At 37.6% G+C, this 24,007-nt stretch overlaps 1 protein-coding gene across 1 annotated transcript in view; it reads left to right on the forward strand.

The window, feature by feature from the left end:
- USH2A (usherin) overlaps positions 1-24,007 on the forward strand; it is a 725,654-nt gene that overhangs the window by 383,913 nt on the left and 317,734 nt on the right. The window contains exons 35-36 of the mRNA XM_015077386.3: positions 18,712-18,863; positions 23,587-23,749. Of these exons, the coding sequence (XP_014932872.3) occupies positions 18,712-18,863; positions 23,587-23,749 (315 nt within the window). The remainder of the gene's footprint in view (positions 1-18,711; positions 18,864-23,586; positions 23,750-24,007) is intronic.

The raw sequence follows: 24,007 nt of genomic DNA on the forward strand, positions 1-24,007 counted from the left end.
TTTATAGAGCCTTGTAACACACTTTTCTTTCTAGAATACTTATGGCTTACTGTAAGCTTGCAAGACGTGGGTGTGCAGTCAAATTGTCCTAGAGGCAAATATGATCTCCAATGTGTAGTAGTGTATTACTTTAGGAAATGTACTAAATTCTATGAACCCCAGATCTCTTGATTATAAAATTGGAGTTGATCAACGCCTGTTTTATTTTATCTTTACTTGTGGAAATCTAACCCATTCCTCAGGATTAAACATGGGCCTCTTATTTCATAAAATTGTTCCACTCTTCCTTGAGTCAAAGTTAAGCTTGCCCTCTTCTCTTGATCACATATCCTGTTTCTAGGCTTTCATAATGGTACATACTTCATTCATTCTAGGTTCAGATTTATTTGGGTACTTGTCCAACATGACCATCCATGATAAGGACCACAAATCATTCATTTCTCTTTACTTTCACAGAGCCTAACAGTGCATTATAGTTTCTGTTGGCACCTAATTATATTTAGTTTATTCAGTCATTTCTTGTGAAAAATTCCACTTGATCAGGAGCATGTATACTGTAGTTCTGGCTCTCTAATGATACCAACAGAAAGAATGGTAGTTGCAGGCCAATTCCTGAAATATCTTTGTTTGGGAGGTATTTGTTCCTGAACTGTATTTGTTTAGCTGTGTGGGGTCTGATGCTAGGTTTTTCTTTTAGCAATTTGGATTTTTGCATTTGAATGAAGAACTTTTAATTTCCTTTTCCTTGGTATACACAGGTCAAATTTAATGGAACTAGACCCATATTGCAATATGTGCTACATTAGGGTTGCTTCCTAAGTTCTGAGTATGCTGCAGAATGAAATAGGTTTCATCCTTATGTTACTAAAGAAACCCTTTCAAATTATTTTATTTATTTTTTTTGTTTATTTATTTATTTTGAGAGAGAGAGAAAGAGAATGCTGGAGGGGCAGAGAGAAGAAGAGAGAGAATCCCAAGCAGACTCCACACTGTCAGCACAGAGCCTGATGCGGGGCTCAAAGTCATAAACTGAGATCATGACCTGGGCCGAAACCAAGAGTTGGCTGCTTAACCAACTGAGCCACTCAGGCACCCCCAAATGATTTTAAATAGTGTTTCTGAACCTTGACTGATCATTAGAATCATCTTAGGGGCACTGGTTGAGGAAGTAGATTGCAGTGCTCCACCAGAGTGCTTGAATAATCAGAATATCCCATAGGCTATGTTATCATCAAACATCCTGGAGTCCTCCAACTGGAGGACTTTATATTCATCATATCCAAGTTGATTTCTCCACATGTTCTCTGCCCTTCTACTTTCCCTTTCTCCTGTGTTCCTCCTCTCACTGATTAGCACAACCCAGTCATGCCAGCCAGCAACCTGGATGGCTTGACTTCAACCCATGCCCACTCCTGACTTCTTTTGCCACATGACCCCCAACTGCACTCCTCTAATGAAGGTCACTGATATTTCTCACCCAGATAACTTCAAGAGCCTCCTCATACCCTGCAAAAATCTGAATTTGTTTTTTCAAAGTATATTTTTTGATGACCTCCTAGGTACCATCGTACCAAGATGAATCTGCCCAATCCTTTATCTTAAGGATATTATAGTTTCTTGGGGCAACAAATAATCACAAGGTAGAGATGTGAACAAGGTGCCAAATGAATGGAGAAGAAGCTCCCTGAGGAGCCCTATGGGATGTGAGAGTGGCATCTCTCTGGGTCTTCCAGAGATGTATGTATATGCATTTAGATGATCATGTTGTGTCATGGAGGCTGCTTGCATGGTTTTGCACACTCTGGGGGCGCCTGGGTGGCTCAGTTGGTTAAGCGTCCAACTCTTGATCTCAGCTCAAGTCATGATCTCACAGTTTGTGAGCTTGAGCCCCACATTGGGCTCTGCAATGACAGCACAGAGCCTGCTTGGTATTCTGTCCCTCCCTTTCTTTCCTCTTCCCCCACTTGCTTGCTCTCTCTGACTCTCTCTCTCTCTCTCTCTCTCTCTCTCTCTCTCTCAATAAATGGATGAACTTAAAAAAAATCTTGACTCTGTTAGTCAACTGTTATACATAAATAATTATTTCATAGGACTTATTAACATGAAGAAAAGTTGTGGAGAAACAGTAACCCCACTTTCAGTAGTAACTATAATATTTCCAAATATATGCCTATATGTGACAAAATATGAGAGGTGTGAAAGGCTCTGATAGAAATGTCTAGTTCTTGCTTGGTAGACTTCAGCCACCATGGGTTAGGAAACAGGCTCTCTGCTTTTTATAAATGATTCTGATTTAACAGTCACTTTTTACTCATCACAGTCTTGTGATAATCCTTACCCAGTGGCTAAGAGAATGGCCTCTTGCTCTTCTGGTTTCCATTCTCTTCTTTGTCTCCCACTCTGCTCCTGCTTAACAGCTTGTACTGGAAGCTTTCTCTTTGCTTCAGGATGTGCTACACATGCTCTGAGCATTTTTCCTATTCTGGAACATTTTGTTCTGTGCTGTACTGGGAGTTCTAAGGATAGTGCCTGACTCATAATAGATGCTCAATTAAAATTTTGCTGATTAGCACTACCAAAAGAAGAAATAAATGCACAGAAGATAACAAGTGCTGGCAAAGATGTTGAGAAATTAGAACCCTTGGGCACTGTTGGTGGAAATGTAAAATGGCACAGCTATTATGGGAAGCAGTATGTAAAATTCCTCAAAAAATTAAAAATAGAATTACTATGTGATCCAACAATCCTACTTCTGAGTATTTATCCAAAAAAATTGAAAACAGGATCCTGAAGAAACATTTGCACACTCACAGTCATGGTAGCGTCATTCACCTTAGCCAAGAGATGGAAGAAACCCAAATGTCCACAGACGGATGAATGGATAAACAAAATGTGGTGTGTGTATATATACAATGGAATACCACTGCCCTTAAAAGAGGAAATTACCACCTTTGGGATGCAGCAAAGGCAATCATAAGAGGAAAGTATATACAATCCAGGCCTTCCTAAAGAAGGAAGAAAGATCTCAGATACACAACCTAACCTTACACCTTAAGGAGCTGGAAGAAGAACAGCAAATAAAACCCAAAAACAGCAGAAGACAGGAAATAATAAAGATTAGAGCAGAAATTAATGCTATAGAAACAAAACAAACAAACAAACAAACAAAAAACAGAACAGATCAATGAAACCAGAAGCTGATTCTTTGAAAGAATTAACAAAATTGATACACCACTAGCCAGTTTGATCAAAAAGAAAAAGGAAAGGACTCAAATAAATAAAATCAAGAATGAAAGAGGAGAGATCACAACCAACACAGCAGAAATACAAACAATAGTAAGAGAATATTATGAGCAATTATATGCCAATAAAATGGGCAATCTGGAAGAAATGGACAAATTCCTAGAAACATATCCACTACCAAAACTGAAACAGGAAGAAATAGAAAATTTGAACACAATCATAACCAGTAAGGAAATCGAATTAGTAATAAAAAATCTGCCAAAATCAAGAGTCCAGGGCCAGATGGCTTTCCAGGGGAATTCTACCAAACATTTAAGGAAGAGTAAACACCTATTCTCTTGAAACTGTTCCAAAAAATAGAAATGGAAGGAAAACTTCCAAATACTTTCTATGAAGCCAGTATTACCTTGATTCCAAAAGCAGAGACCCCACTAAAAAGGAGAACTATAGACCAATTTCCCTGATGAACATGAATGCAAAAATCCTCAACAAGATATTAGGGAACTGGCTCCAACAATACATTAAAAAAATTATTCACCACAACCAAGTGGGATTTATACCTGGGATGCAGGGCTGGTTCAATATCCACAAAACAATTAACATGATTCATCACATCAATAAAAGAAAGGACAAGAACCATATGATCCTCTCAATAGATGCAGAGAAAGCATTTGACAAAATACAGCATCTTTTCTTGATAAAAAGCCCTCAAGAAAGTAGGGATAGAAGGAGCATACCTCAAGATCATAAAAGCCATATATGAACAACACAACACTAATATCATCCTCAATGGGGAAAAACTGAGAGCTTTCCCCCTAAGGTCAGGAGCAAGACAGGGATGTCTACTCTCACCACTGTTATTCAACATAGTATTGGAAGTCTTAGCCTCTGCAATCAGATAACACAAAGAAATAAAAGGCATCCAAATCGGCCAGGAGGAGGTCAAACTTTCACTCTTCGCAGATGACATGATACTCTATATGGGAAACCCTAAAGATTCCACCAAAAAACTGCTAGAATTGATTCATGAATTCAGCAAAGTTGCAGGATATAAAATCAACACGCAGAAATCAGTTGCATTCCTATACACCAACAATGAAGTGACAGAAAGAGAAATCAGGAATCAATCCCATTTACAGTTGCACAAAACCATAAAGTACCTAGGAATAAACCTAACCAAAGAAGTGAAAAATCTATACACTGAAAACTGAAGAAAGCTTATGAAAGAAATTGAAGAAGACACAAAAAAATGGAAAAAGATTCCATGCTCCTGGATAAGAAGAACACGCATTGTTAAAATGTCTATACTACCCAAAGCAATCTACATATTCAATGCAATCCCTATCAAAATAACACCAGCATTCTTCACAGAGCTAGAACAAATAATCCTAAAATGTGTATGGAACCAGAAAAGACCCTGAAGAGCCAAAACGATCTTGAAAAAGAAAACCAAAGCAGGAGGCATCACAATCCCAGACTCCAAGCTATACTACAAAGCTGTAATCATCAAGACAGTATGGTACTGGCACAAGAACAGACACTCAGATCAATGGAAAAGAATAGAGAACCCAGAAATGGACCCACAAATGTATGGCCATCTAATCTTTGACAAAGCAGGAAAGAATATCCAATGGAATAAAGACAGTGTCTTCAGCAAGAGGTGCTGGGAAAACTGGACAGTGACATGGAGAAGAATGAACCTGGACCACTTTCTTACACCATACACAAAAAGAAACTCAAAATAGATGAAAGACCTCAATGTAAGACAGGAAGCCATCAAAATCCTCGAGGAGAAAGCAGGCAAAAACCTCTTTGATCTTGCCTGCAGCAGCTTCTTACTCAACACGACTCCAGAGGCAAGGGAAACAAAAGTAAAAATGAACTACTGGGACTTCATCAAAATAAAAACCCTCTGCACAGTGAAGGAAACAATCAGCAAAACTAAAAGGCAACTGACAGAATGGGAGAAGATATTTGCAAATGACATATCAGATAAAGGGTCAGTATCCAAAATTTATAAAGAACTTACCAAACTCAACACCCAAAACACAAATAATCCAGTGAAGAAATGGGCAAAAGACATGAATAGACACTTCTCCAAAGAAGACATCCAGATGGCCAACTGACACATGAAAAAATGCTCAACATCCCCCATAATCATGGAAATACAAATCAAAACCACAATGAGATACCACCTTACACCTGTCAGAATGGCTAACATTAACAACTCAGGCAACAACAGATGTTGGCGAGGATGTGGAGAAAGAGGATCTCTTTTGCATTGTTGGTGGCCAATGAAAGCTGGTGCAGCCACTCTGGAAAACAGTATGGAGGTTCCTCAAAAAGCTAAAAATAGAACTACCCTACCGCCCAGCAATTGCACTACTAGGCATTTATCCACAGGATACAGGTGTGCTGTTTCCAAGGGACACATGCACCCCATGTTTATAGCAGCACTATCCACAATAGCCAAAGTATGGAAAGAGCCCAAATGTCCATCGATGGATGAATGGATAAAGAAGAAGTGGTATATATATATACAATGGAGTATTACTCGGCAATCAAAAAGAATGAAAAATTGCCATTTGCAACTACGTGGATGGAACTGGAGGGTATTATGCTAAGTGAAATTAGTCAGAGAAAGACAAAAATCATATGACTTCACTGATTATAAGAACTTTAAGAGACAAAACAGATGAATGTAAGGGAAGGGAACAAAAATAATATAAAAACAGGGAGGGGGACAAAACAGAAGAGACTCATAAATATGGCAAACAAACTGAGGGTTACAGGAGGGGTTGTGGGAGGCGGGATGGGCTAAATGGGTAAGGGGCGCTAAGGAATCTACTCCTGAATCATTGTTGCACTATATGCTAACTAATTTGGATGTAAATGTAAAAAAATAAAAAATAAAACAAGTTATAATTAAAAAAAGAGGAAATTACCACATACTACAAGATGGATGAACCTTGAGGACATTATGCTAACTAAAAGAAACCAGTCACAGAAAGACAAATACTGCATGATTCCACATATATGTGGAATCTAGAGTCATTAAACACACAGAGTCAGAAAGTAGAATGTGGTTACCAGGAGCGGAGCTCAGGAGGGGGAATGGAGACTTGCTATTGAATGAATATAGTTTCAATTTTGCAAGATGAAAAAGTTCTAGAGATCTGTTATACAACAATGTGCATTTAGTTAACTAATCTGAACCATACATTTAAAAATAGTTAAGATGGAAAATTTTAAGTTCTGTGTTTTTTTACCATAATTACAAAAATATGATGTAGAGAGGATATAATAAAATGCAGTAAACTTTTAAACCAGAGAAAGATTAAGGACTGTGTTAACTTAAAACAAACACAAATTTCAATTAATAATCACATAAAGATATATGTATAAAATATACATTTGTTAAACCAGAGTGAGATCATACTATCTGTCCTATTGTGCATCTTGCTTTCCTCACTTAACAACATGGCAGAGACATCTTTCCGTGGCAGTTAAGCATAGCCCAACTTCATTGTTTCGAAAGGCAGTATAGAATCCCACTGAATAAAACCACAGCTTATGTGCCCCATCTTTTAGCGGTGGGTATTTAAGATTTTGCTGTTATAAAAAATGCTACTTGCCATTAATTGCCTTAGTCTGCCAAGTAGTCCTTACACACTGGGTCTTTATCACTTGATTCACACCTAAGACTTTGCTTTCCTTCAAACAAGTACTACCAAATTCTAGTCCCATACCTGCAAAAATGGTGGTGTGACAACTCCAGTCCTGTTTCTCTAATCGGAACACTTGGCATCCACGTTCCCTCTGGCAAAATTGTTCTTGGGGCACCCGGGTGGCTCAGTTGGTTAAGCGTCCAACTCTCGATTTCGGTTCAGGTCGTGATCTCACAGTCCATGAGTTTGAGCCCCAAGTCAGGTCAGGCTCTGCACTGATGGTGTGGAGCCCAATAAGGATTCTCTCTCTCACCCTCTCTCTCTGACCCTTTAGAATGCTCTCTCTCTTTCTCTCTCAAAATAAATAAGCTTAAAAAAACAAACAAACATGTTCTTTGCAGGTTGCAAATTCAGGCAGGATTTTAAAACCTGAATTAGAGCTACTTTTAGGTGGATAAGAACCCTTTCATCTGTAGCTCCCTGACTCTTCCTTTGTCAGACCATCAGCCATCACTGAGAAGTAGAATGAAGGATTACTGTCTAATAAATTTGGGACCTGTGTTGTGCAGATTACAATTGCATAATTAGAATTATGCTTTTGAGAGCTTCCAAATTCTCGTGAGCCATATTCCCTTTCAGAACCTTAGGCCTCAGAATCTGTAAATATGTTTTTTCCTCGCACTTGAAATCCACCTTGCTAAAATCAGCATACATATCTGACTACACCAAACTTATTCCTCATTATTTAGCATAATGTTTAGTGACATTTGAAAAATAATTAGAATATATGCTTTTATTAAGAAAATAGTAACTAGAAATATAGAATATGAAATTGTTCTCATTTATTTTTTAATGCTCAGGCTCCAGGCTCTGAGGGGACAGCACAGAGCCCGACGTGGGGCTCAAATTCGCAAACTGTGAGATCATGACCCAAGGTGAAGTTGAACACTTAACCAACTGAGCCATCCAGGCGCCCCTGCTTTATTATTAATATTTATAATTTCTTATAACTATCCACTATCTTGGACTTATGTAAATTTACTAAAACAGTTTGCCTGTTAGATTGTGACCCACATAAGGGCAGGGATATCCCTTGTTCTCTGTGTGTTTTGTTCCAGGTTCTAATTCCCCCGGTTGGCAGGGTGCCAGTCATGGGTAGGTGGGTATTAAATACCTGGGAAAGGAATGAATATTTACTGATGATAGGGACAATGATAACATGGCAATTGTATGGACATGAGAAGTATATGCATGTGCAATCCTATAATATGTGCAGATGCACATTTATAACATGTTTTTACAATTATGTAATATAGGTGAACTATTTCAAAGGCAGCAGAAAGGCATCTCCCTCTTGGTCTGTGGAAGACACAAAGACCCAGTTACTTGGCATAAGATTTTCTCAGCCTGGTGATTTGTCAAGATTGTAAAGAGAGCACGTGAAGCCGGAATCTGCTGTGCATGCCTCAGTGGGAAAGGGGTAGATTGTTACTTCCCTCAGAGTTGAGTAATGTCAAGATGGGCATAGGAAAGAGAGCCGGGTATGCACCGGACTGGGTCTTGGGGACTTCTTGAGAAAAGGAACCTTTGAAAACATTTTCCTAATTCAGCCTTTTATATGGGGCTGGCTTTTTGAGATTTTATATACAGTATATGCGAAGACATATCTGTATCAGTAAGTGTCAACAGGAACAGAAACAATTTAGGGAGTTAATGACCTTTGCAGATGTATAAGTAATGCCATGAAGACAATAGAACATTGTTGGGAGAACGTTTAGTTCAGTTTGTAAGCATATGTATGACGTCAGAAATGGGTAGAAGAGAAAAAGTTAGCTGTAGAACTTTTATACAGGATATAGGATATAGATACTTTTATCCTATATCCTATAGGATATCCTATATCCTATAGGATATCCTATATCCTATAGGATACAGATACTATATCCTAAGTTGTCCTTCACATTGAGAGATGATAAGAAAGATGGGGCACCTGGGTGGCTCAGTTGGTTAAGCGCCTGAGTTCGGCTCAGGTCATGATCTCACAGTTCGTGGGTTTGAGCCCCATGATGCGCTCTGTGCTGACAGCTCAGAGCTGGAGCCTGCTTCCTATTCTGTGTCTCCCTCTCTCTCTCGGCCCCTCCCCACTCATGCTCTGTCTCACTCTCTCTCTCTAAAATAATTAAACATTAAAAAAATTTTAAGAGATAAGAAAGAAACTTTTATAATATATGTGTGTGAAGGTGTATGTGCAAATACTGATTCACCTATACAAAGAAAGAAGTATTTGATTTCCCAGCAATGCTAACAGTCATGGTAGTAGTAATAGCTACCACTTATAACTATCTGTCAGGTACTTTAATCCTCACAACTAGTCCATGAAATGGGTATTGCTATTCTACCATTCAGATGTGGAAACCCAGACTTATAAGCAATAATCACTCAAGACAACGGGTTAAGTAGGAATGTAATACAACACAAGGTGTGAATGACTCAAGTTCATGATTTTGTTCACTGTACTCTCCTGCCTCTGCTTTTTGCAAAACAAGCTCATAATTCAATATTCCATCAAGCCATGTGGGAAAAAAAGTTTTTAGATACTTTTACTTGTTTGATGCCTTATTCTCAGTGCCAAATCTCAAAATTCTTAAGATCTCTGTTCTGATTTTTCTCTGGTTTTAAAGAAATAACTATTTTTTAAAACTTCTTCTTTTGAAATAATTTTATTTTTAAACAGCCAAAATGTGATTCTATTTTCTTTCCTGGAAATGCTCCATTTTAATAGGAGAAATGGATTATAGAATTCAGGGAATCACTTAGGAAAACTGCTTGACAGTTTTGAGCAAACCTTGTGTAACTTTTATGAAACACCTCCAATCAGTTTGTCAGGTACAATCTCCCAGGCACAATCTTTTTTAGATTCCGTTGATTCCATTTTTAGGAGCGCATAACAGTAATAAGGCATGATTCCACAATGTGAAAGCTGTTCTCTCTTTTCCTTTTTAATTGAAGGATCAAGTATTCACACAGGGAGATATCTGCCACATTCAATCATCATCCGGACCTTGGGGGAAAACCCACGGTTGATATTCACATTGCCATGATGTACTGGAAAAAACAAACAAATATGTTTGGAGCATCTCTATTCACTATACATGTTATTTTTATGACACACTAAAGCACTGTTGTTTAATTCTTACAGTAAACAGAATTCTTCAGTGTAAATAGAGATACCTTGTATTAAATTTACATTGTATTGTACTTGTATTGAATTTCCTTGGTTATATATGACAACCTATTGAGCACCCTAGGAAATACAATTTGACATAACATGATGAAGAGGCACAAAGATATATATCCCAGAGGATGTGCTTTATGGACAATTATGATTCAGCTTCCCTGTGAAAATTAAACACCTTAAAAATTCTACCATTGTGGAAAGCAAAAGGTGTAAACTTGAAACTGCGTACACGGGAGAGCCGATGGGAATTAACTATGCATTTTGTGGATTATCCACTGAAGAACTAAACGTGTACACCTGGATTAGATAACCTGATCCCCCTTAGCACATAGCATAATATTGTTGCATTTTGTTATAGCTATTTTACAGATTATTAGCACAGAATAAGCAAGAGAAAAGCCCAAAAAGCACAAAACAGGGAAATATCATAAAATACATTACCATAATTGTTTTAAGTTAGGTGTATATATCTTTGGACTCTCTGGTTCCGCTCTCCTCCCTTCCACTCAGTCCTGTAGCCTACAAGGCTGCCCTTTCCTCACCGCGTCAATGGGCTTCCTCTCTCTCTGGCTTCCTTTTGGTTTGTCCCTGGGAGGCAGCAGCAGCAAGAGACACAAGGGTGGGAGGAGAATGGAGTCTCAGAATTTTAAGACTTTGTTTCCATTCTTCCTGGTTCTGGGCTCCAGGGCCTTATTGCTCCACCAGAGACTCATAGTTCATGAGTTCAAGCCCCCCATCAGGCTCTGTGCTGACAGCATGGAGCCCGCTTAGGATTCTCCCTCTCTCTCTCTCTCTCTCTCTCTCTCTCTCTCTCTCTTTCTGCTCCTTTGCTGCTCATGTGTATGCACTCTCTCTCTCAAAATAAACAAATAAACATTAAAAAAAAACCCTTTCTCAAACTTGTTTCTCAAACTCTCTAAAGGAAAAGTGAAACTCTTCTTTGCCTTGAAGGGGTTTTCCTGAGGATCGATAGCACTTGATTTTAAAACATGAATACCGTTAAATTTTCAGCATAAACTTGCTCTGACTTTCCAGTGTTTGCCTCTTCTTACCTTTCATGCTTCCCTACACAACAGTTTTTGTTTTGTATTTTAATTAAATGTTCTATTTTCAGATAGCTATAGATTCACATGCAGTTGTTAAGAAATTATGCAGAGAGATCTCATTGACCTTTGCCCACTTTTCCCTAAAGGCAACATCTTTCAAAAGCATAGTGCACTATCACAACTATGATTTTGTCACTGGTACAAAACAGAGGGGTGACTTTTTTTTCAACCCTCAAATTGACAGAACCTCCTTTAGCCAGTAGCATAAGTTAGTAAGTTAGTTCTTTGGTAGCAGGCTTTTGTGAGTTTTTCACGGCTAACTTCACAGTCCAATCTCAGAATGAGGTTAGAGAGACCCTCTTCTTTTTTGACTCGTGACCTGTTACACCATACTGCAGTCTAATCCACCTCAGCCCTAAGTGTCATAAATTTGTTATATTAAAGAAGAAAAAGTATGTTAAACTGTTAAAGGTGTTTCTGTCTTAGAATTCCACACTGCTGCTTCCATGTGGTATTCCCACATCCCTGCCTCAGTTACAACTAGTTACTATATATTCAGGAAAAGGTGCCTTTAAAAATTATTTTTCTCTTTGTGAGATATTTAGCTGCCCTTCTTTACCCTACCTCCATGGTCTTCCCTACTCCAATCATTTGCAATTAATGCGACTCTAGATTAATTCTTCTAAATATAACGTTTATTTGCCCCTGGTCAGAACACCAAGATGTCCATGGTTCTCCTGTGCATCATAAAATCCCAAATCCTTGGGGGAGCATTCAAGGCCCAAACCTCCTTTTGAAGGCTTATTTTCTGTTAGATTTTAACCAGTTACGACAATAACAACAAAACACTGATCTGTTCTGGATATATTTACTGTACCTTGCACTTTCTTGCTTCTAGGCATTGGTAAATGCCATGTTCCCACGAGGAACATCTTCCTGAGCTATGACCTTTTCACATTTCACCTTTTACGGAAGACCCATGGTAGACCCAGCTGCTTTATACAGAAGGCCCAGCTACTCTAAAAAGCTTTTAGGACTCACTGTAGCCCAGTGATTGCCCCTGCTTGAAGTTCCTGTATGTCTACGCCATTTGTTGGGCATAAAGTTTTTGTGGCACTTATCACTTTTATTCAACTCTTGATTTTTTGTTTAATTAGACCTGTGTTTAACCCTTTTGTTACTTCTACAAATCCAGATATTATTTCTTATCCTTTCTATCCCCCAAAGTACCAAGTATCATACCTTTCAGGAATGGACTTCCGATACATGTATATTATTTTTCAATTAGGCTCAACTGAGTTGCTTTTAGGGCCAGAATGTGTTCATCAGTTCTTAAATTGAGAGGAATTCCTAAATATTTTAGTAGAGAAAATTAGGCTGCAAATGAAGAGGAACAGGGGCAGTAGGGGGATAAGATTGCCAGGTTCCAACCCTGATTTGATAATGATTTGCGTGACCTTGGGAAATAGCCTAAGACTCCCTTCCCTTAACTCTACAACAAGGCAAATAACACTTCTTATTTCTTGATGTTGTTAATGGAAATAATTCACATAAAGCATATAGCCTATTGTCTGATTCAAAGTAAGTGTTCAGTATATTTATAAGTAATAAGGTGTTTTATAATTTAAGTAATAAGTAATTTAAGTAATTTAAGTAATAAGGTGTTTTATAATATAATTTCAAAAATACTTACACAGCATTTTAAGAACCTGGCATTTTAGTTTTCCCAAAACTACTCATCTGTGTCCTGTATTCTACTCAAAGAAGTGTCTCCTTAGGCTTCACTTAAAATTTCCACTGGATTATATTCATTAGTTATTGGGAATCTGAAGTCAATGCAAATTGTTGTCTTAGTGCATATTTTATACTTATTATTTACTAAATGTATGTTTTTAGAACTGAATCATACAATATTTCATATAATACTAATTTTATTTACATCAAAAAGTCTACTAATGAAGACAAGTGATGACCTCTGCCTGCATATCTTGGTAAGAAATGGATTGTTATTTTCAAATTGCATCTCTTATTGTCTATAAATTTACCAGGAAGTTGGGCTGTATGTTCTTAACTCAGGAATTTAGAGTTAATGGCCTTACCCAAACCAGATCAAAGGAAATGCACTTGTCTCAGGCTCCTTTTTGTGGCAAATGTAGACACCAGCTCTAAATCATATGGTATCCCACTTTGGCCTGACCTTGAGATACGGTGATTAGCTGGTAAGACCTGGATGCTAGGGCAGAAAACCCAGAGACACCAGCATCACAGGTCTGTTCCATCCTCACAACATGTTTACATTGATCCCAGCTTCCTGATCTTGGGGTGGGAAACTTTCATCTTCCTAGTACGCAGAGAAGGCCTGATTGATCACTGATTACATGGGGCATGTTCAGATACGTGTTCTGAAAAATGGCCCTCTGTCTACAGTGTGAAGAATGAACTGTACGGGAGCATGAATAATGCATCAGAACATGTAGGTGGCTATTATTTTCAGGTATGAGATGATGGTAGACTGGACTCCGTGGCTGTGGGTATGGAGATAGGTGAAGATCAATTGGGAATGTACAGTCTATAAGTCTCAGTAATGGTGTTGGTATGGTTGGGGAGGGAGAAGAAAGTGTCCAATATGACTTAAAGGTTAGACTATCCTCACCCAGTGTATACTTGGATTCTACAATTTGGATCTACAATTGATTTTTTTAACTCTTCCTACAAATGCAGTCAAATAGTGGTTACGTACAGAATAGTGGGTAACTCAGTATTGTGTGTGCATGTGTGTGTGTATGTGTGTGTGTGATCTCACCTGCACGCAAGATGGACTTCAGTCTTACCCACCTCTCAAGGTGATGCATCCTAGATACTAAAAAGTTTCTGAGCAGTTGAATTAACTGTCACAAATCTCACTTAATTTTATTCTCAGCTCATTTTCCATGTACTCATCTTACTCTAAGCCCTTCTTTTAGTAACTGTCTATTATTTCTTTATCCATAGTTCCAGATGTCATGGTTATCTAGTTTCTTAGCATAGCTTGCTAGGGGTTGGCTTGCTCGAGTCAGATAGACAAAACAAAGAAGAAATTTTTGAGAGACTGTCAGTGAGGGAGGAAGGAGGAGGAACTCAAAAAGCAGGCACAAGAATGGATTAAGTACAGCCACAGAGTGATGTGAAGGGTGAAACCTAAGTAAGTACCCCATATCTCATCAGTCCCTGAGGGTGTTACTGAATTAGAGAATATAGTCTTTGATGTCCATAATGCACAGATTGAGTCATCGCAAGATGATTCAATTATATTCATTATAGTCTGTGTGGGAACACAGGTAAGTACTGTGGAGTCCTTGCTAGAAAGATTTCCTTTAAAAATGGTTAAGATTCTTAAAGTTTGTACTTAAGGAATGAGATTTAGTTATAAAAAAATTAACTTCTATGAAATATGTCATTTCCCAATAGGTCAGATAAATGAGATATTATGCACATAATCCTAGCATAAAAGAAATTCCCTGTTCCCCAATTATGTAAGAAAACGGAAATATTGATTTGGGTACTTTCTATCTCATTGTTGAGAAGCAGGTCAAGCAGATAGCATTTCAAGGGTCTCACAATTTCTTTAAGAGCTTCTGCAACACATTATTTGCACAGAAGATTTTTTTGGTGAGGATTAAGTGATTGCTTAGCAGAGCGCCTGGCCCGTCATAATTTCTTATCATTATTATTACTGTGATTTTATCCATTTTTCTTCTCTTAAATTTTCTGTGACTGGCTTTACACTATATATCTTACATTTCTTAGTTTTGATTCACTTGTGCTTTTGTGCATCAAGTATTAAATGGCAGTAAATTGAATACTCTCTGTAAGGATTCTCAGAGTTCTCACAGACAGTCATACTAGAATAAAGGAAAACAGATGTTGGCAGCTGTACTTTTTCTTGTGTAGCCATAGGGCTCTGTGACAGTAAGATGCTCTTCCCCCCAAATTTGGAAATAAGGGAAATAGACCTTCTCTTAAAAGATAATGCATACAAAGTTATCCTCAGAAGGGAAAAGGAGCCAGAGCAGTAGCTTTATTTCAAAAGTATTAGCTCATTTAAATATAAACAACTTTAATCCTAAAGGATGTACTGACCAGGATCTACCTAGTAAAACAGAAAATGTGCTAGAAATAAGACTTTATTTATTTATTTATGTTCATTTATTTTGAGAGAGAGAGAGAGAGAGAGAGAGAGAGAGAGAGAGATAGCACAAGTAGGGGAGAGGCAGAGAAAGGGAGAAAGAGAATCCCAAGCAGGGTCTGCACCACAGTGCACTGTAGGTGCAAAGCCTGATGCAGGGCTCGAACTCACGAATCATGAGACCATGACCTGAGCCGGAATCAAGAGTCGGGTGCTTAACTGACTGAGCCACCCAGGCACCTCAAGACAGACTATATTTAATATAAGGAATTGGTTACAAATGCGTTGGAAAGGCTGCAGAGGCAAAACAGGTGATTTGCAGAGAGCTGCTAACTTCCCGGGTCTTCTGGCTTCCAAGTCTGCCTCAGCAACTGCTAGCCGCAGGATTTGCTGATTTGATGCTTGAACCCACAAGAGGCGCTGCCCCAGCCTGAGCTCCAGTGCCAGCCAGAGTCCACTACTAAAGAAGCTGGAAATGCAGAAGAGACATATCTGCTGCCTAGACTGCTTGAGGCCACAGCTGCTTTGCCCCTCTGCTGACCTCACAACAGTCAGCGAAAGCCTCAGCTCTTGGAACTGGAAGCTGGACATTTTCTTTCGTCCTGTTCCTGCCCTCCTTGCAGTGCCTCCCATTGTGAAATCAAGGAGGAAGCCAACAAACAAGATGGCCGCAAATGTAGAGCATGGGCTCTTAGGCTTAGCATACAGAGCAGACTGTAGATGTGGGGATGTAGGTAGATGAATTCGATGAATAACCAGCTTAGTCAGCACCCGTACACACTCCTCTTCCTTCCATTACCTTCCGTGACCAGCAGTAATCACTACATGCTTCTGCCTGACATCCTACTGTGCTTTGTACAATGCAGATGCTCTCACCCTCTGTCACCATATTCCCATCTGGGTAGTGTTCATTCCCCCTTGAATTTAGACACAACCCTCCTGGATTGTCTGCAACTTAAAAACTAAGATAGAATGAATACCCACTAACTTTCTTTATATAAGTCAGTAGGGAAAAGGAGGAGAGAAAATTCGTTATTACGTACAAATCTTTATGTAATATGCAAAAATAAGGCATAGTAACACCTACAGTTCTCACTTCCATAACTAGCATAAGGCCATAGTTGATATTTATGACTTCTTCCCTTTGCCCTCGGCCAGTAGCTCATCTGTTTAGGATTTTTGACCTAGTAAGGCAACCTGAACCTTCATTACTAAAAGGTTTACATGCTTAGTGTCAGTGTGCAGCAGGAAGCTAATTTCTATGTACTATTTTTTTTCTTGCCTGTTGATATAGTTGCATGAGGGTCCCAAATTGCCAGGTAATGTTCTCAGTTTCCAATTTAGTGGTATCTAAATTGAAGCCCGCAACATAGTATTCCTCTTTGTGGCTAGAGAAAGCAAAAATATTTTCTGTAGGTTATTAAGTGTAATAGTGAGAGGAAACACTCTGAGGACCTTCTCTTGATTTTCATTTTTATATTTCTCACTAAAGAAAAGCCAGCATCAAATACTGACCCCCTAGTTAAAATCAGATGCAGCATCCTGTAGGAACCACCCCTCCCCCCAAATCCACAGGCATTATCACCCAGCCTAGGCTATAATGTAGGTCTCAGTAGGCTGTTCCAGCAATATCTTAGGGTACAGGTTGATGGTGTATATTGTAAGATTAGTAACTTTTATGGTGTTAGCTCACACCTTACTTCTCTTGTTATAAACTGATTTTCATATCAAAAGCAAAGTTGTGAAGGATAGCCCAACAATGAGTGCAGCATTCTAGAAATTTGTAGATGATGGTGCTGCCGAACATCATGAGCAGGTTTGTGAAGTGAGCAATTTCCTCCCAGGAGAATGGGACGGACACTGGTGAAAAGCTCCTGGTGTCATGGTCCCACCAGTAATGCTTTCCCTGATGTGTTGATGGGTGAAGGTTTGATCATCCTTCAGGACATTAATGAGACCAAATCTGGTGTTACTAGTCTAAGATTGAGGCATCCTGGAAGCCAGCTTAATTCTTTGAAACCTTGACTTTACTAGAATCTTTTGTTTCAAAACTCATTCCTTCTCCAAATCTTCTATCTTGGAGCTATTTTTTAATATCATCTTTTTACCAAGTCTCCTTTCATATTTCAGGTAGCTAGGTATCTGTCTTTCCTGTAGCCTTACATTTTCCCTTTATATTGGATGCTGATACTTTTACTCTGCTGCATGTTCATTAATGTATTCATTCAATCAATAGATATTAAATGCCTACTATGTTTTTGGCATGGTGCTAAGGTCTAGAAATACACAGGTGAGGAAGAGTCAAGATTGCTTTCAGGATCCTATAGTCAAGCAATTAAATACCACTGTGAAATTAATTTTACTTTGAAAGAGGTTCTGATTTGGGCACGTAAGCAAAATTTTGTTTCTCATAGTATAATGCTTCATCAGTTTGGGGATTCTGTAATTCCAGTGAACATAGATTCCTGTCTTCCTTTAAAATGCAAATATGTTGATTGAATAATTCGAATGATTATATTCAATAACCATGTAATTTCTTATATCTCTACTAGTTGATTTCATGAAAAGACACATAACTTTCCTTCTGATATAAATTTAATTGATCATTACAAACAGCAAATCATAGTTTCTCCAAAACATTCATGATTGTCCCATGAATGGAATTTGTGCAATTTGTGTCTGGCTTTTATGTTTAGGTTATGAAATATTGTAGTTGAGGACATGGGTTCTGGAGCCAGACTTCCTGACCAGATTCAAATCCTGACTCCACCACTTGCCAGTTACATGACTTTGAGCAAGTTACTTAATAGGTCTGTGTCTGGATTTCCTCATCTATAAAATGGTGATGATAATAACACTGCCTCTCTTCTGGTAATGCTGCTAGGAGGGTCAAAAAGGAGTGTATATACAACAGGTGCTTAGAACAGTGCTTGACATATCCTGAGTAATATATAATGCGTTAACAAATAAGGTCATTTGACTTCTAGAGCATATTGATTAAGGATATCATTTTAGAAAGCAATAAAAATTCTAAATGTACTTAATCTATTCATATTTGATCTGGAACGTAGATGATACTAGCTAACATGATGTAATAGGAAGAGTCCATACTGGGACTCTTAGGTCCTATTTATGTCTCTCTACTAATCAGCTTAACAGTTTGATATTTAAGGGTTTAATGCCTGTCTTATCCTTCCGAAAGAGACAGGGTTTAGACCAGGGAAAATACCAGATACCGTAATTTAGTAATTCCATGAAATTAGAAATCCCATCAGTAAGTGCTTGCTTTCTTAAGACATTCTTTGCTGTTGTCTCGTAAGTCACACTAAAAGCCAATTATTGTCTTCCCAGGTGTTATCACAAGCTACGGACTATATCTAGATGGTATATTAATTCACAATTCCTCAGAACTCAGCTGTCATGCTTATGGATTTGCTCCTTGGAGCTTACATTCCTTCAGAGTCCAAGCATGCACGGCCAAAGGTTGTGCTCTGGGCCCACTGGTGAGTATGTGCATTTACATTCTGGGAATGTACCAAATGTCAGATGACAGGGAATATCAAGGAAGAAGTAAGTGGTGGTGACTCACTCCCTGCACAGCTAGGCTTTCAAGCAGGATAGGAGATGTTCTTTTTATAAAATTTTACTTAAGAGTTAGTAAGAAAGAGTTTATATTCAACATAAATTTCAAGACCGCCCATAGGTCTAGTGAAGGACAAAATCTATATCTCACTGAAATTTTTAAAGGCAAGTTGGCCAGTTTAGCAGAAATACATACAATTTTGTTTAATTGGGTGACTTATTTTGAGTAGATGTTTTTCTCTCTAATAATGGCCTCAACAGCTAAGTAAGTTATGAGTAAAAAGTAAAAATAATTAAAAGTCCATAATTGCCAAAATATGGCGACATTACCGCCCAACAAGTAGGTCAATCAATTAAAAGGTTGAGCTTGCCTCATCTCTTAGAATCAAATATATTTATATCATTAACGTGATATAGTTTCAAAGAACAGTATTTAAAATTGCATTGATATTAGCTTTTGATATCCACATTTCAGAAATCTATAGTGTATATCTATATTTTATTAGCAGTTAAGAGATTGACAAATTGTGCTCTTTATTTTTTATATAATTTTTAAAACTCAACAGTACATAATTGTCATAGACTAGCATGACATTCTTTAGGTTCAAAACATCCCATTTTATGTTTTGTGCATTTTCCTTAATTAGATTTAGCTTCTTTTAAGGGAAATGCTCATTACTTTTAGATATTTTTTGGCAATGTTTGCTAATGCTCTATCATTTTAATGCACTCTGTCTTCATTGGAGAGTGTATTATATAAATATTACCTTGAAAAACAGCTCTACAGTTTAATTTTGGCTTCCTTATTTTTGATCACACCTCCCATTTCGTTGCAAAGATTGGTTGCCTTCCAAACTGCTAACATCATCTATCGGTGGAGCTGAGCTGTAGTCTTTATTGCCATTAAGTATTTTATAGCTCAGACCCTCTGATGGTTACTTACTCTTAAAAGCAGGAATGGCAATAGGCCAGCTTTTCTTCTCCATTCAAAAGAAAAGAAAAAGAAACATGAGCACACTTCACATGAGCTCGAAACCTAGACTTTTTCAAAAATACAAACTGCAAATTGGTTCTGGCTACTGAATTGGCTCCCACACTGTCCCTTGATGTTCTGGCAACTTTAAACAAGGGGGACATGGTTATTGATCTGCATCCGGTGCAGGTAAGACAGTAGGCGACGTTAACCTTAAGAAATCAAATGCCACAATGCCCTGATGGGAAGGGGGAAAACAGAATTGGATTGTAAAACCTGCTCTGCCATGGCCTCAGACATTCCAGACTCAGTCCTGATGTAAAGCGCAGCTATTTTCTCCTCTTGGTACTTTTTTTTTTTTTATCATATGCTCAGTATGCAAATGCTTTTCCCAAGTCAATGATCCATTTCTAATCACTGGGATTGAACAGCGTCTTTATTTAGAACAAGTCAACTATATGCTGCCAGGGAGTTAAAACCTATGGTCTTCGAGTGATTTCTAAAATATTTTTGTACCAGTTACAGTCCATACTGTACCCTGAAAAGATTACATACATGAATATTCCAAATCTCCCTGGATATCTACCACAGTCGTGAAGGATAATACAGATTCAGATACGTACATCACTTAAGGGTATTCTTTATCTCAAGCCCAATGTTATAACAAATGTTTTGTTGAACTAAAAAAAAAGTCATGGTTTCTATTTTTAAATCTTTTGCTGGCAGAAATTGACAAATTAAGTTTTGAGAATCAAACTTTTGCTCACCTCACAGCATTTTTAAATGATCATTCTTGGATTTTAGAAAGATAAGCCTGTTTATTTTGCATCTTGTATATATTTATTATCATTGTTTTTCATGCATGCAGGGAATACTATTCTCTGTTTTTGGTGACAGATGTGCTCTGGTCCTGAACGTAGTATGGGCCACCCTCAAAATCGGCAAGTTGATATAATAAAGGGAAAAAATTGTAAAAAGGACAAAGTCTATAAAATAGAATACTTAAAAAATAAAAATGCATACATATATCCCGTATTTCTACCATTTTAATGCAATATTAGCTCCATGTGTTTTGTTTTTAGCCTAAGTTTGTGACCTGTTGTTTGTGATTAAGAATGAACTGCTCTATACCCATCTTCAAGTTCAGTTCTCATTCATTTACACGTGTATTTGGCTCTTCAAGAAATCACAGTGTTAAAAACAATTTATAATGCTTTTGATCCTACTTTTAAGATGCTAATAGGCATTGTCAAATTTAATCCAGTAATTGGGGTTTTATTAATGTTGGAGATAATGAAAAATTAACAGAAAATGCAACAGAGAATTACTTTTTAAAAGGTTTCTCTGCTTTCAATGATATTGTTGAATTAGATTAGAGAGAAACCCTTCACGTTTTGTGTCTCTATAATAAGATGCATTGAATTTGTCCATAGGATAACCACTTGGCTTTTTTTTTTCTTTTTTTCCCCACTTAGCCAATGTTAGACAACCCTAGTGGAGTCTAAGATTGGGAATTTTATGACTGTGTCTGGCCTTGGAACATTCATTGGATTCAATTCTCCAAGGACCCTTTTAAGGATGAAATGTGAAACTATAGGTCACTGCAGTGTGATACGGTTAAAAAGCTGCTTTGGTTTCTTGATGATAGTATATTTCTACACATAAACACACCTAAACGAACATACACACATACTCACCTTTTCACATTTATTTTTCACAAAGAAACAAATTAGTTATTTAGGACATTTAAATCTTAATGGCAATATGCAATTCACAAGAAAATCCTATATGGGAAATCTACCCTAAACCTGCTATTATTCCCTGTGCCTCCTTGGGAAACATACTTCTTCTATGAAACCTCAGAATTTTCAACTATTACAACAGGGGAAAAAAAGCACCCACTTTAAAAGGGATTGCTGTAAAATTTTAAATGAAATATTTACGCAACGATTTCTGGTACATGGTAAGAGTTTTATTAAGGATGAAAATTTTATTAAAATGTTTGTATGTTTTCATTGCTCATTTGTTCTCAAAAAAAATTTTATTTTCTGTCTCAAGGGAGGTTTCCAGGTAAAAGCCAAGCTGGCCTTCCACAATATCTTTTCCTTCACATTCTTTTTTAAGGCAAGGTAGATAAATAGTAGGTAATTTTTTTTAAAGATTGAGTCAAAGCAAAATAGTACAATTGCCAAATTTAATGTAGCATAAAAACTGAGGTATTTATCCAGATACTTAAGGAAATTTTTAAAATATATCATTTTGAATTAACCAGATATTTGAGGATAATAATATAATTATCTGGAATTGCCCTTAATTCTTCAACTTTTGAATCTCATTTTACTTGGAACCCTTTTAAAATCATTTTCTATGCAATAATTTGAATTATATACATAGACATAATGAAAGCAATTGCATTGTTATGAAATATTAAAATGGTGAATTGATATTTTTCCAGTCAAGTTTCTTTACCATTTTTTGTACCTAGCTATTAGACTAAAAAAAAAAAAATAATGAGTAGCAGTTATAGATCTAAAGAACCCCATAGCCTTTCTCAGATGAAAATAAAACATGTCGTGACCTCATACTTATTAAAAATTAACACTCTGTCTTTTTCACATTTATTTTCATAATTGGGAAAGTGTATTCGCCCTAACAAATGAAGGTTTCATAATTGAGAATATTTGCCTGCCTAAGGATTTCGTGTTTGATCACCTTCTTGTGAGGCATGAGCCTGTACTTTTAAGAATAAGGTCAAAATTATCAACATATTCAATAAACCTTAAAAGGTCAAACATTTATGAGTGATGCTTATGAGGTTGTGGTGATTAGTTAACAAATTTAAGCCAGTTCTTAGAAGAGGCCAACGTATTCTGAATCCCTTTCTAATTTCTTGCCACTTTCATCATCCTCTGGTCAACTAGTCATTTTCTCGATTTAGCTACTAAAATCTTCCTGGCCCCTGTGCAGTTAGGGATTACATTTTATTTCAAAGTTCTTCTCTTTAATTCATATTTTGCTCTTTTCTACATAGGTTCCTTAACACTATATTAATGAAATTTTCAACTTTTTTTTGTGATTATACCTTAGGGATGGAATCACTCAGGCACATTTATTTCTTGATGTCTGGCATGATACCATCTTTAAGTATCTGGTAGCAACACAGCTCAGAGAACTCTGTGTGTGTGTGTGTGTGTGTGTGCATGTGTGTGCGTGTGCGCACACACGCGGGAGTGTGCGTGCATACCGGTGGAAGTTGGAATGGCCTTTGGCAAAGCCCAGAAGTCTACCACTCCAGTCAAGAACCTATGAAAACAGACCTCATGCATTCTTCTCTTTTGCAATAGCATAAAAATTGTTTCTAAGCAGTCCTAGAAGTAGTCTATGGATACACACGGCTATCAGTGCAATCACAGTGTGAGCTGATCCCCATATTCTGAAAACATTCACAAACAACTGCCTTGGTCAGGAGCTCAAATTCTAAGCTTTAACAGCAGGAGGAAGAAAACATGAGGTATGCTTTGATCCTGCTGACAAAATGAAGTATTCATACAAGATGCTACTGTCAAAATAGTTTACTTCACAGGAGAAGAGATTCTTTGAAGAAATATGCTCAAAGTGAAGCATGCACTTATTTTATTTGCAAACAAAAATAAATCTTTTTATACTCACAGGTGGAAAATCGAACTCTAGAAGCTCCTCCTGACGGAACAGTAAATGTGTTTGTCAAAACAGAGGGATCCCGGAAAGCCCACGTCAGATGGGAGGCACCTTTTCACCCTAATGGACATTTAACATACTCAGTTCTTTTTACTGGGGTTTTCTATGCAGATCAAGGTAACTTGTTTATCATTTTTTAAATTTTTATCTATTTTTTTTATTTTATATATATAGAGAGATCAAAAGCGAGCTGGGAAAGGAGCAGAGGGAGGGAGGAAGGGAGAGAGAGAGAGAGAGAGAGAGAGAGAGAGAGAGAGAGAGAGAGAACCCCAAGCAAGTTCCATGGTTCCTTGTTCAGTGTGGAGTCTGAGTTGGGTCTCAATCTCACAACCCTGGAATCACCACCTGAACCAAATCCAGTGTCGGATACTCAAC

This window comes from Acinonyx jubatus, chromosome E4, assembly GCF_027475565.1.
Source record: "Acinonyx jubatus isolate Ajub_Pintada_27869175 chromosome E4, VMU_Ajub_asm_v1.0, whole genome shotgun sequence".
NCBI lineage: Eukaryota > Metazoa > Chordata > Mammalia > Carnivora > Felidae > Acinonyx > Acinonyx jubatus.